The 14036-nt window shown below is 45.6% G+C and overlaps 1 protein-coding gene across 1 annotated transcript; it reads right to left on the minus strand.

The window, feature by feature from the left end:
• Positions 1-281: 281 nt before the first annotated feature.
• On the minus strand, positions 282-6136 carry TP53RK (TP53 regulating kinase). The gene is made up of 2 exons (XM_002830387.4): positions 5061-6136; positions 282-3134 (listed from the first exon to the last, which is right to left on the minus strand). Exons 1-2 carry the CDS (start codon positions 5341-5343, stop codon positions 2656-2658), a joined length of 762 nt encoding a protein of 253 aa, XP_002830433.3. The 5' UTR covers positions 5344-6136; the 3' UTR covers positions 282-2655.
• Between the last annotated feature and the right edge of the window lie 7900 nt (positions 6137-14036).

The following is a 14036-nucleotide window of genomic DNA, read 5'->3' on the forward strand; positions in this document are numbered from 1 at the left end:
TCCTCCTTGCTCACTGATGCCGGCCACACCAGCCTTGCTGTCAGGGATGTTTCTTCTTCACCAACTTCGCATGCCACAGCCTGCCTGGGATATACTCTTCATCTCCCGTGTTTCTGGTTTTCCTTCACATCTTCACTCATCACTGTCTGAAACTGTCTTATGTTCCCCAGGAAAGTAAGCTTCATGTTCCCCTCTATTAGATCTCCAGTGCCTGGCACATAGTGAGTACTAGTGTATTAGCCCGTTCTCACACTGCTAATAAAGACATACTCGAGACCTGGTAATTTATAAAGGAAAAGTTTAATAACTCACAGTTCAGCATGGCTGGGGATGCCTCAGAAAACTTACAATCATGGCAGATGGGGAAACAAACACATCCTTCTTCACGTGGCAGCAGGAAGTGCCGAACAAAAGAGGGAAAAGCCCCTTATAAAACCATCAGATCTCGTGAGAACTCACTCACTATCATGAGAACAGCACAGAGGTAGCCGCCCCCAGGATTAAATTACCTCCCACTGGGTCCCTCCCATGTCACGTGGGGATTACGGGAACAATTCAAGATGAGATTTGGGTGCGGACACAGCCAAACCCTATCAACTAGGGATTTGTTGACAATGCACACAAGCCAACCATACCTCAACAAAGTAGGTACTAGCCTTATAGTACATGTGAGGAAACTGAGGAATGAGGCATCTCATTCATGCTGGGAATATTAACTGAAAAACCTGTCAGCTCCTGTGGCCCTTGGAGTTCCTTGAAAATAATGTTATACGCCAATACTTATTATAGTGCTGTAAAGATGCACCATATCCCATATCTCATTTGTCAGTGGAAAGAACACAGATTTGGAGCCAGGTAAAAGTACCTCTTGCTACCTGTGACGTCTTGGACAAGTTCCCACCTTTTGGGGCCAGTTTCTCCATCTATAAAATGGGGATAATGCGTAACTTAAGAGTTATTTTAGATCCAATATAAAAATTCCTAGCCCAATGCCTGACATGCAGTAAGCAGGCAATTATATTATTTTTCCTCTCTACTAGTCACAACTACCCAGGAAGAGAAGTTTTCACTCATTCCTGGCCATCCACCCCATGCTGGGCACTTGGGGCATGCTGACTGTGGTGAATGAAACAGACAAGGTACTGGTCCTACTATTATAGAATGTTTGCTTCATAAGAACAGGCACTGACTGTATCACCTCTGAACACAATGGAATGAAGCTAGGAATAACAAAAGAAAAATTGGAACATTTACAAACGTGTGGAAATTAACAGATTTCTAAACAATCAAGGGGTCAAAGAAGAAATCACAAGGGAAATTAGAAAATACTTTGAGATGAATGTAAACAAAAACACAAAATACCAATACTGAGAGTATGTGATGAAAGCAGTGTGCAGAGGGAAATTCATAGCTGTAAATGTCCATATTAAGAAACAAGACAGTAACTATGTGAGGTGATGGGTGTTGATTAGCTCGGCTGTAGCAATCATTTCATAATGTATATCAAAACATCCCACTGTATAATTTATACTTTTTTATAAAAATAAATATTCTTACAAAAGGACAGGCACTGTGTCTGTCTGGCTCACCATTGTACTCAATACCCAACAGGGTGCCAAGGAACATAAAAGGCACTCAAAATATATTTGTTGATTGGAGTTTACAAGGAAGAAGGGTATTTTATTATCCCTCTCTTCCCTTCCCACCCACACATAGCTTCTTCTAAGAAAAGAAATTGAGGCTGGGCAAGGTTAAAAGCTAGCTCCTGGTACTTTTGCATCCACACTCAGTTTACCTGTGCCTTAAACCAGACTTCATCAAATTTCAGTCTTCACAAGTCACTTCACCATTTTTGCTCTACCTACTTACTGCCTGTGATAGAAATCAACTCAGTTTGTTTACCGGTATAAACTTAAAAGGAACTTTGTATCAATCCCTTGTCTTAGAAGGTAACCACAAAAATATAAAGCAATAAAAATAAAAACAATGTTAACTTGAATTTCAGTTGCCTGAAAGCTGTAAGTCTGCTTTTTTAAAAGAGAAATTGGAGTTAAGCAGATTTTTCATTTTTTGATCACGACCCTGAAAGAGACATATATTTGACATCAAAACTCAGTACATATTCTTGGTCTATATATACATGTGAAAGTTTCATAAAACAATACACTGATATTTTCTATGCTGTAATTCTATTTCATTTTTAAAAATGCTGGTTGTATCCCATTAAACTGGTTTCAAAATTAATATATCATGTACACAACGACAACAACAAAAAAACACTGGGTTAGAGGGCCAGTAAGCTCAGTGAGTATCAGCAACTGAGACTTCATCCTTGTCTCACAAGGACTAAAAAGAGAATAATGTTTCATTATGTGGTTCGATGCCACACCCATGTATCTGAGATATACATGTCACAATCTGGGAGAAGCCGGTGCTCGATTTACTTTAAATACCCAATTCTGCCTAGAACACAACTTAAGACACATAGTAAGCTCTTGAGTGAAGTGCAGATGATAATGACACCACAGGCACGATCACATGCCACTTAAAAATATCTTAACACCTTTACTTAGATCTCATCTCATACTTGTAGCATTTCTTCAAATTTACTTTGAAAAGAGAGCTTCACTGTGTGTGGTTGTCATACACATTCTTCTACCCAACCATGGACCTCTTTCTTCCTCTCAGGCGCACTTCATCTAATTTTTTTAGCACTGGCCTGGCCTTTTTGGAGGAGGTGGAGTAGCTCTTCAGAAAGGCTTCAAACATACTTTCAGTGTTGGGATGGGTACTGAGGAAGGCCTTCTCCAGGACATAGAGGTCTACTCCCTTATCCTCTGGAAGTGCTGAAACGAAACTCAGCCCAAAGTCTATGAGCACAATGTTCAGCTGTTCCAGGCGGGGTTTCAGGAGCATGTTGGAGGTGGTGAGATCACCATGAATGAGGTCTTCATCGTGCATTCGAGCCAAAACCTGCCCCATTGTCTTGGCTAAGTTGGAGAGACCTTGGGGAGTTTTTTCAGTCTCCATAGTGGACTGAATATAATCTCGAACAGTCACTGAGCCTTCAATTTCTTCCATATATAAGCAGTTGGAAGCATAGTCCACAAAAAAGACAACTGGGGCAGATATTCCTGAAATCAAGACATAAGTGGTTATTGGGTTGGATTTTTTTTTTAATGGATAAACTTAATTTTCAAAGATTAAGCCAGTTTTTCCATCTGTATCTACTTATTTCAGGACGATTTAGGAATGCTACAGGAAATGGTACAACTGAACTCATCTGGAATATTCCTCTGCTCATGCCCCCTGCAGGACTATGCCTGGGAACACCCCGCAGCTAAACTGAGGCCATAGCTTCCTCCTCCCTTCCAAACCACCCTTTCTCACTGAACTTCATTTGTCACACTCACTCTCTAAAAAACAAACAAAACAAAGGCCGGGTGTGGTGGCTCGTGCCTGTAATCCCAGCACTTTGGGAGGCGGAGGCGGGCGGATCACTTGAGGTCAGAAGTTCCAGACCAGCCTGGCCAACAGGGTGAAACCCCATCTCTACTAAAAATACAAAAATTAGCCGGCCGTGGTGGTATGCGCCCGTAGTCCCAGCTACTTGGGAGGCTGAGGCAGGAGAATAGCTTGAACTCAGGCAGCGGAGGTTGCAGTGAGCCAAGATTGTGCCACTGCACCACCCCAGCCTGGGTGACAAAGTAAGACACTGTCTCAAAAAATAAAAACAAAGAGCAAGGCACAGCCCAGTCAGAGCAGTTTCTACTGATGAGGACACAAACAGGAGGCCAAGCAGTGTGCTGGCTTCGAGGTTCATCTTTGTAGTCAGAGTGAACAGGGTTCAAATACCAACTCCTTTTCTTATTAGTTGTCTAATCTAATCTTTAAAAATTACATGAACTTCCTAAGCCTCAGTTTCTGCTACTATACAAGGAACAATAGCTCCAATAAATTCAATGAATCCTTACTGAAAGTCAACCAGGCTCAGTACACTTTTCCAGAAACTAAGAGATGTTATCAATGGGGATACAGCAATAAACAAGCCAGCTATAATACAATCTCTGCTTAACGAAACAGATCATAAGAGGCTGAAAACAGAAATATGAACACACAAATAACTTCATGAAATCTTAAGTCTCTGAAACGGCAGCAATGTGTCTGCTTGCTGGCTACTGAATATCCTCCACCCAGATCTCCCAGCACTTAACAATGTCCTGGTACCCACAGGTACCTAAAAAATACTGATAAAAGAAAGAAAGGCAAGAAGCGTAAAAGTAAAAAGCCAGTGCTTCTGAGTCAGAGGCATACAGAGCTGAGGGCCTGGATCGGCCACTTAGTGGCCGTGTAACCTTGGGCAAGTTACTTCTCTCTGAGTGTCACTTTCTCATCTGAGGACAAGGTTTATGGTGCTAGCGCACAATGATGGTTAATGAAAAAATTGGCAATTTAATGAAATCCAGCATTTATTGAGCACTATGTGCCAGGCACACATTCGAACATAATACATGGCACACATACCTCCTCTAATGGTCACAACATCCCTATGACATGGATACTGCTACTATGTCTCCCATTTTACAGGTGAGAAAACCGAGGCTGAGAGGCTAAATAACTCGTTGAAAGGCTACATAAGCAGCAGTTAGTATTTCAACCCAGAGAGCCTGGCTCCAGTGGGGCAAGTACTTGTAATTACATGTTTCTTAAAACTAATAAATGGAAAGATAATGATCGAAAATTGAAACAAGTCAAATGGGGAAACCAAGGCTCAGGGAAGTTAAACACGTACAACGTTAAGCAATAATGACAGAGCCCAGATTTGAACCAGGCAGAACGGCCCCAGGACAAAAGCTTTACGCTGCATGGCCACGTGGTTTCTTAAGACTTAACGAATGAAGAAAGGGATGAAAGAATAACATTTCCGAAAGGCCGGCCACGGCAGAAGGCACAGAAGGAGAAACTGAGGCAAATCAAGGCTCGGAGCGCAGGAGAGTCCCTCACCCGCCCAGGCCCCAGAGCCTCGGGGCCGCCCACGCCGGGACCCGGGCCCACCTTACCAGCGCGGCGGCAGCGGAGAAGCGCCCGGGCCTCCTGCACCGTCCGCCGCCGGCCAAGCCGCGCCTCCAGCGCCGGGTGCCGGTAGCCCTTGGGGAAGCGGTGCTTGATCACCGCCGCGCGGCCCTGGAAGCGGCCACGGAACACGCGCGCCTCGGCACCCTGCTTCACCAGCTCCAGGCCGCTCAAGAAGCGGCTGCTCCGCTCCCGGGCCGCGGCCAGAGCCTCAGCCTCCGGCGAGGGCTCCTCGCCATCGTCCAACGTACTAGCTCTGGCCGCCGCCATGACTGTGTTCCGCGCAACAGCTCCGACCGATCAGCTATCGCTGAAAACTGTCGCGATGCTTCGGCTCGCTTCGGAAATCCTGGGCCTTCTTCGGCTACCCGAATGCGTCCACCCCGGACACTTCCGGCCTGTAAGTGGTTACGCCTCCCAACCTTTCGGCTCTCTGAAGCCTTAGGTTCCCTGCGGGAAGCGCTCTTGTGGCCCCGCCTTCCACCTATTCGGCTATCTCCGTACACGTTCGGCAACTCTCGGTAAGTGGCTCTTGCCGACTCGTTGGCTCTCCGGAAATCTTCGGTGGCTTTCGCAGCTGGCTTTGGGGGGGCCCACCTCTCAGTTGGTCGTCTCTTTCCGGAAAACTTCGGCGCCTCTCGAGAAAAACGTCGGACGCTCTTTGCTCTCTCCAGGAGTCTCTTCCTGGACAGCTGCACCCTCTAGTAGTCTCTTTTTGGAACTCCTCTTCCCCTGACTCCTACATTCCCCCCAAAATGTACTCAAACTAGTCAGAGTCGGAAGGGTCAGACAATGAACCATGTTTCCGACATCCTCGTAAGTGCTAGGATAACTACCATTTAGTGCATTCAGAAGAAATAAGGTTAAATGATGAAAATCCTTACAGAAAAGAAAATTGAGACTCAGAGATGGCAGAGGGGGTGGTAAGATGGGGCGGGGAGTGGGGGCTGGGGAATCCAGGAAAGTTTTCCACAGACAGAACCTAAACTGAATTGAGAATAATTAAACTTTTTCAGTTTCTATTTCATTATAAAGCTAATAACACAGGCTGTAGCAAATTCTTACAATACGAAACTTTGCACACACACATAAATAAACTACCTATCCCCTTTGTGACACTGCTGGCCATTAGTTTCTTTCCAGAATTTTCTTTTATTCAGTGTGCACACACACATCATTGTGGCGTTTTTAACAACATAAATGACATCATACTGTGGGTTCTTTTGCAACTTGCTTTTCACTTTCCTAAACAATTTATCTCTGACTATATTCCATATCAATACATACAGAACTACCACGTCCTTCTACCTGGTCAGGCAGTTTCTTGTTGCTAAACAGTTGTTTCCAGTTTGTTTTTCAGGAAAACACTTTACTTACTATTGCCAGTTTATTATAAAAAATAGTATAAAAGGCTTCCTTCCTTCCTTCCCTCCCTCCCTTCTTTCCTTCCTTCTTTCTTTCCTTCTTTCTTTCTTTCTTTTCTTTTCTTTTCTTCTCCCTCTGTTGCCAAGGCTGGACTGTACTGCCTTGATCTCCGCTCGCTGCAACCTCTCTGCCTCGGGCTCCCGTGATTCTCCTGCCTCAGCCCGCCGAGTGCCTGGGATTGCAGGCTGGAGTGCACTGGCGTGATCTCGGATCGCTACAACCTCCACCTCCCGGCCGCCTGCCTTGGCCTCCCAAAGTGCTAAGATTACAGCCTCTGCCCGGTCGCCACCCCGTCTGGGAGGTGAGGAGCGTCTCTGCCTGGCCGCCCATCGTCTGGGATGTGAGGAGCCCCTCTGCCTGGCTGCCCCATCTGCGAAGTGAGGAGCGCCTCTGCCCTGCCGCCACCCGGTCTAGGAGGTGAGGAGCGTCTCTGCCCGGCCGCCCATCGTCTGGGCTGTGAGGAGCCCCTCTGCCTGGCCGCCCCATCTGCGAAGTGAGGAGCGCCTCTGCCCGGCCGCCACCCGGTCTGGGAGGTGAGGAGCGTCTCTGCCCGGCCGCCCGGTCTGGGAAGTGAGGAGCGCCTCTGCCCAGCAGCCGCCCCGTCTGGGAAGTGGGGAGCGTCTCTGCCCGGCCGCCCCGTCTGGGAAGTGAGGAGCGCCTCTGCCCAGCAGCCGCCCCGTCTGGGAAGTGGGGAGCCTCTCTGCCCGGCCGCCCCGTCTGGGAAGTGAGGAGCGCCTCTGCCCAGCAGCCGCCCCGTCTGGGAAGTGGGGAGCCTCTCTGCCCGGTCGCCCCGTCTGGGAAGTGAGGAGCGCCTCTGCCCAGCAGCCGCCCCGTCTGGGAAGTGGGGAGCGTCTCTGCCCGGCCGCCCCGTCTGGGAGGTGAGGAGCGCCTCTGCCCGGCCGCCCTGTCTGGGAGGTGAGGAGCGCCTCTGCCCGGCCGCCCTGTCTGGAAAGTGAGGAGTGCCTCTGCCCGGCCGCCCCGTCTGGGAGGTGGGGAGCGCCTCTGCCCGGCCGCCCCGTCTGGGAGGTGAGGAGCGCCTCTGCCCGGCCACCCCGTCTGGGAGGTGAGGAGCGCCTCTGCCCGGCCGCCCTGTCTGGGAGGTGAGGAGCGCCTCTGCCCGGCCGCCCTGTCTGGAAAGTGAGGAGTGCCTCTGCCCGGCCGCCCCGTCTGGGAGGTGGGGAGCGCCTCTGCCCGGCCGCCCCGTCTGGGAGGTGAGGAGTGCCTCTGCCCGGCCACCCCGTCTGGGATGTGTACCCAACAGCTCCGAAGAGACAGCGACCATCGAGAACGGGCCATGATGACGATGGCAGTTTTGTCGAAAAGAAAAGGGGGAAATGGGAAAAGAAAGAGAGATCAGATTGTTACTGTGTCTGTGTATTAAGAAGTAGACATAGGAGACTCCATTTTGTTCTGTACTAAGAAGAAATTCTTCTGCCTTGGGATGCTGTTAATCTATAACCTTACCCCCAACCCCTGTGCTGTGTCAACTCAGGGTTAAATGGATTAAGAGCGGTGCAAGATATGCTTTGTTAAACAGATGCTTGAAGGCAGCATGCTCGTTAAGAGTCATCACCACTCCCTAATCTCAAGTACCCAGGGACACAAACACTGCGGAAGGCCGCAGGGACCTCTGCCTAGGAAAACCAGAGACCTTTGTTCACGTGTTTATCTGCTGACCTTCTCTCCACTATTATCCTATGACCCTGCCACATCCCCCTCTCCGAGAAACACCTAAGAATGATCAACAAATACAATTAAAAAAAAAGAATACAAACTAGCCAGGCATGGTAGCACATGACTGTAGTCCCAGCTACTTAGGAGGCTGAGTTGGGAGGATCGTTTGAGCCCAGGATTTGGAGGTTGCAGTGACCTAAAGTCGTGCCATTGCACTTCAGCCTGGGTGACAGAGCAAGACCCCATCTCAAAAAATAAATAACAAAATGAGCTGTTGCTTCTGTAATCCTAGCACTATGGGAGGCTGAGGCAGGAAGATTGTCTGAGGCCAAGAGTTCAAGTCCAGCCTGGGCAACATAGCAAAACCCTGTCTCTACAAAAAAAACTTAAAAAAAAAAAATAAGCTGGGTGTAGTCCCAGCTACTTTGGAGACTGAGGTGGGAGGATCACTTGAGCCCAGAAGTTCAAGGCTGCAGTGAGCCATGATTGTGCCACTGTTCTTTGGCCTGGGTGACAGAGACTGTATCTCAAAATAAATTTTAAAATGAAAAAAAAAAGTATAAACAATAAAAATGAACAGCCAGATGAAGACGTACATAAGGAAAATTAAAAATTGTGCGTGTTTATCGTAAGTAACGTGTTTTGAAATATGTATACATTGTGGAATGGCTAAATCCAAATCCAGCTAGTTAACGTTACCTAACATACTGATCATTTTGGGGGTGAGGACAATTAAAATCTATTATCTTAGCATTTTTCAAGAATACAACACATTGTTATTATCTATAGTCACCATGTTGTGCAATAGATTTCATGAATGTTTCCTCCTATCTAACTGAAATTTTGTATCCTTTGACCAACATCTCAAAATCCTCCCAATCTCCCTCCCCCTACCCCAGCGCCTGGTAACCACCATTCTACTCTGCTTGTATGAGTTCAACTTTTCTTACCTTCCTCATATAAGTGAGATCATGGGATATTTGTCTTTCTGTGCCTGGCTTATTTCATTTAACACAATATCCTCCTGTTCCATCCATGTTGCTGTAAATGACAGCATTCCATTCTTTTTAAAGGCTGAATAGTATCCCATTGTGTATATAAATGTATCATATTTTTATCCATTCATTTATTGATGAACACTCAGATTGAGAATTGTGAATGATGCTGCAATTAACATGGGACTGCAGACATCTCTTCAATATACTGATTTTGTTTCCTTTGGATATGTACCCAGTAGTAGGGTTGCTGGATCATAAGGTAGTTCTATTTTTAATTTTTTGAAGAACCTCCATACTGTTTTCCATAATGTCTGTACTAATTTACATTCCTATCAACAGGGTGCAACAGTTCCCTTTTCTCCACATCCTTGCCAACACTTATTATCTTTCTTATGTTTTATAATAGCGATTCTAACAGGTCAGAGGTGATATCTCATTGTGGGGTTAATTTGCATTTCTCTGATGATTAGTGATGTTGAGCATTTTTTTAATATACCCGTTGTCCATTTTTATGTCTTCTTTTGAGAAAGATTTCTTTGAATCTTTTGCCCACTTTTAATTCAGGTTTTGTCCTTTCTTACTCTTGGATTGGATTCCTTATATATTTGGATATTAACCCCTTATCAGATGTATGGTTTGCAAAAATTTTTCCCATTCTGTAGTTTGTCTTTTCACTCTTTCTTTTTCTCTTTTTTTGACTGTGCAGAAACGTTTTAGTTTGATGCAATTCCATTTGTCTATTTTCACTTTTGCTGCCTGTGTTTTGAGAGTCCTACACAAAAAATCATTGCTCAGACCAATGCCATGACATTTTGTCCCTGTTTTCTTATAAGAGTTTTATAGTTTTGGCTCTTACATTTAAGTCTAATCCATTTTGAGTTGATTTTTGCATATGATGTAAGATAAGAGTCTAAATTCTTTCACATGAATATCCAGTTGTCCCAACACCATTTATAGAAAAGACTGTCCTTTCTCCATTATGTGTTCTTGGCGTGTTTGATGAAACTCAATTGACTATAGTGTGTGGATTTATTTCTGGGCTCTCTATTCTGTTTCATTGGTCTATGTGCCTGTTTTTATGCCAGTGACATGCTGTTTTGATTACTATAACTTTGTAGTATATTTTGAAGTCAGGCAATATGATGCCTCCAGCTTTGTTCTTTTTGCTCAAGATTGCTTTGACTATATGGAGTCTATTATGATTCTATATAAATTTTAGAATTTTTTATTTCTACAAAAATGTCATTGGAATATTGATAAGAATTACATGGAATCTGTAGAACATTTTAACAATGTTACTTCTCCAGTTTTGTTTCTTTTTTTTTTTTTTTTTTGTCTTGTTGTCTCTTATAAACAGTGCTGCAGTGAGCAGGCTTATCCAGCCATCTTTGCACACATGAATGTTTCTGAGGACATCTTTCTACAAGTGATATTGCTGGGTTGTAGGTGACAAGCACTTTGAAACTCAACTCCTCAGCCAAACTACCCTCCCAAAGTTTTGTGCCTATTTATGCTTCAGTCAAATTCATGTCTCATTTTCCCATATCTTCATCTTCATTGAGATTCTCAGGTGCTGGAACGCTCAGTCAAGGGGTGGAGAGGGAGGGTGCTCAGGTTCCAGGCAGCGAGAACAGACACAGGGTAGGGTTGGGTTGGACAAGGACCAGCAGCTCCACATGGCTAGAGCAAGTTGGCACTTGGGACAGGCTGGGAGCTGAAAGAACAAGGACAGTGGCCTGGTCCCAAAGGATTTTTCTTGCTGGAGGAGAGGTGCTGTGAGCCTGGGGTGACTACATCAAGCATGGCCATTTGAGGCCTTGACCTCTGGCTGCAAAATATGCAGCTGAGCTCTGGGTAGAACAGCCAAGCAGTAAAGGGGAGGGAGACGTCTACTTTTTAGCCCTTTCTGAGCCTGAAAGAGAACCTATGGCCTCTTCTTCACTTCCCACCCATCAGCACCAGATGCCCATTCAGTGATTTATTCACTAATTAATTTAATAAATATTTATTGAGTGACTACTATAGGCCAGGTACTGTGCTAGGCCCTGGGGACAGAGCTGTAAACAAAATAGAGAATAATTATTACTGCCCTCATGGAGTTTACATTCTAGTGGGTGGAAACCAGCAATAAACAAATAAGGAAAATGTGTCGTTGACAGGGGCTAGCAGGAGATAAATCAAGCAGGAAGGGGGATGGGAAGGATAACGTGCATCTGGGCTTGCCAGGGACAGCCCCAGTTTTTGCCTGTTGCCCTGGCATAACTATTATTAGTGTCCCCGCCTTTTTTTTGAGATGGAGTCTCACCCTGTTGCCCAGGCTGGAGTGCAGTGGCATGATCTTGGCTCACTGTAACCTCAACCTCCCAGGTTCAAGTGATTCTCAGGCCTCAGCCTCCCGAGTAGCTGGCACTATAGGTGTATGCCACCATGCCCAACTAATTTTTTTGTATTTTTAGTAGAGGTAGGGTTTCACCGTGTTGGATAGGTTGGTGTCGAACTCCTGACCTCAAGTGATCCACCTGCCTCGGCCTCCCAAAGTGCTGGGATTACAGGCGTGAGCCACTGCGCCCAGCCTAGTGTCCCCTTTTTACTCTCAAAAGCATTCTAGTTTGGATGATACAATATATGGTTACCCTATGGGTAGTAGAGTGGGGGTGGGAGGGAGTGATGCATTTTATTTTATTTTATTTTTTATTTTTATTTTTATTGAGACAGGGTCTTGCTCTGTTGCCCAGGCTGCAGTGCAGTGATGCAACCTGCTGGGGCTCAAGCAATCAATCCTCCTACCTTAGCCTTCTGAGTAGCTGGGACCACAGGCATGTGCCACCACTCCCAGCCAATTGTTATCATTTTTTATAGAGACGGGGTCTCCCTATGTAGTGCAGGCTGGTTATGAACTCCCGGCCTCAAGTGATCCTCTTGCCTCGGCCTCCCTCCCAAACTTCTGGGATTACACATGTGAGCTACCATGCCAGGCCTAATTTTAAATAAAGTGGTTGAGAAGGTGTCAACGAAAAGGTGACATTTGAGCCCTGTGAATGGATTCCTGGGGAAAGATCTTTCCAGACAGGAGAGGCCCCAGAGAGGAAGTGTGCTTGACATGTTTGAGGAAGAGTGAGTTATTTAACCTCTCTGTGCTTTAGTTTCCTCATCTGTAAGATTGTAGATAATATTCATCTTGTAGGGTTTTTGTGATGATTAAATGAGTAATGATGTAAAACACATAGAACCGTGCTGAGCACATGATACGCACTTTGAAATGGAAGCTATTATTATTATGGAGTGTTTAGTATGATGACAATTAAAACTGGACCCCCAGTATCCAACCACTGCTCCTTGTGGGGGAAGGGGCTTCCCATTGTGTGGTGTCTTGGGGAACACAGAAACCACCTCCCACTACAGAAGCCTCTCCTTTGCCCCATCCTTGTGTGGCTTGCAACAAGAACCCTGACTTGTACCACCAGAGTGGAGGTGTGTTGTGGTTACTGTATTAATTAGCTAGGAAACAAAATAAACTGCTATAACAAAGTAACCTACAAATAGTGGCTTAAATATGAGAGAGATTTATTTCTTGCTTATGATACATCCAGATCTGTTATTCTCAACTTATTGCTTCCTCCTCTGAGTCTACTCCACTTGTTGCCCTCTCCACTCAGCAAAAAGGGTGATGACAACCGGGAAAAAGAGATCAACCGGCTAAGAACTTGGCCCGAAGTTGCACATGTCACTTCCACTCTCATCCTATTGGCTAGAACTTAGTCACATGGAAGATGCAAAGGAAGCTAGGAAATGTATTCTTTAGCAGGGCCGACACGAACTCAGCTAAAACCCTGGGTGATTATTACTAAAAGGAAGTAGGGGAAGAATGATATTGAGGGACAATTAATAGACTGCAATGGTTTTGATATTTTAAACTGCAAGTAACATCAGTCAACTAATTAGCTTAATTGGCATAAACAATAAGTTCATTTATTATCTCCCAAAATTTCAAGAGGTGTGGCTGGGTGCAGTGGCTCACGCCTGTAATCCCAGCACTTTGGGAGGCTGAGGCAAGTGGATCACCTGAGGTAAGGAGTTCGAGACCAGCCAGGCCAACATAGCTAAACCCTGTCTCTACTAAAAATGCAAAAAAATTTGCCGAGCATAGTGGCATGCGCCTGTAGTCCCAGCTACTCAGGAGGCTGAGGCAGGAGAATCACTTGAACCCAGGAGGCAGAAGTTGCAGTGAGCCAAGATCACACCATTGCACTCCAGCCTGCGCAACAAGAGCAAAACTCCATCTCAATAAATAAATAAATAAGTAAATAAATAAATAAATAATTTCAAGAGGTGGAAGGTCCCAGCTGTCATTAGATACCAAGGACATGGGGTCTTTTCATTCTTTTCCACCAGCCTCAGCATGTTGTTTTGGTCCTTATCCTTGTCACCTTATGATCTCAAGATGGCTATCAAAGTTCCACACATTATCTGAAGGCACAAAAACATTTGGTTCAAGAAGAGGGGCAGTACCTCCTGTATAGTTTTCTTTATTTGGGAGAAAATCCTTTGCTGGAGCCTCTTCTCTCCCCATCACACTTCCCGAAAAGCACATTGGTCACCGTTGGCCCATGTGCCTTTGGCTTAGCTACAGAGGAAGCTGGAAAAGTGAGGATCTGGCATCTTCAGCCTTTGAAGATGGAGATGTGTTCTATAAGCAACGAGCAAGGGAGCTGGGCATAGCTATTGGAAAGGCAGCCGCAAATGGCTGGCACACTGTGACGCCCACCAACATCGTTTTTCTGAATTTCCGTTTAATCATCTTCAGAATGGCGATAATTAGTTCTACTTTGGCAAGTGCTTATAAAAATTAAACCAAGATGTTCAACA

This window comes from Pongo abelii, chromosome 21 (assembly GCF_028885655.2).
Source record: "Pongo abelii isolate AG06213 chromosome 21, NHGRI_mPonAbe1-v2.0_pri, whole genome shotgun sequence".
Taxonomy (NCBI): domain Eukaryota; kingdom Metazoa; phylum Chordata; class Mammalia; order Primates; family Hominidae; genus Pongo; species Pongo abelii.

Bases quoted from the DNA above. Each gene is read 5' to 3' on its own strand.
- TP53RK (XM_002830387.4), bottom strand. From the start codon at position 5,343: ATGGCGGCGGCCAGAGCTAGTACGTTGGACGATGGCGAGGAGCCCTCG. The intron at 3,135-5,060 runs GTAAGGTGGGCC...TCTTGATTTCAG, and splicing joins TCTCCGCTGCCGCCGCGCTG to GAATATCTGCCCCAGTTGTC.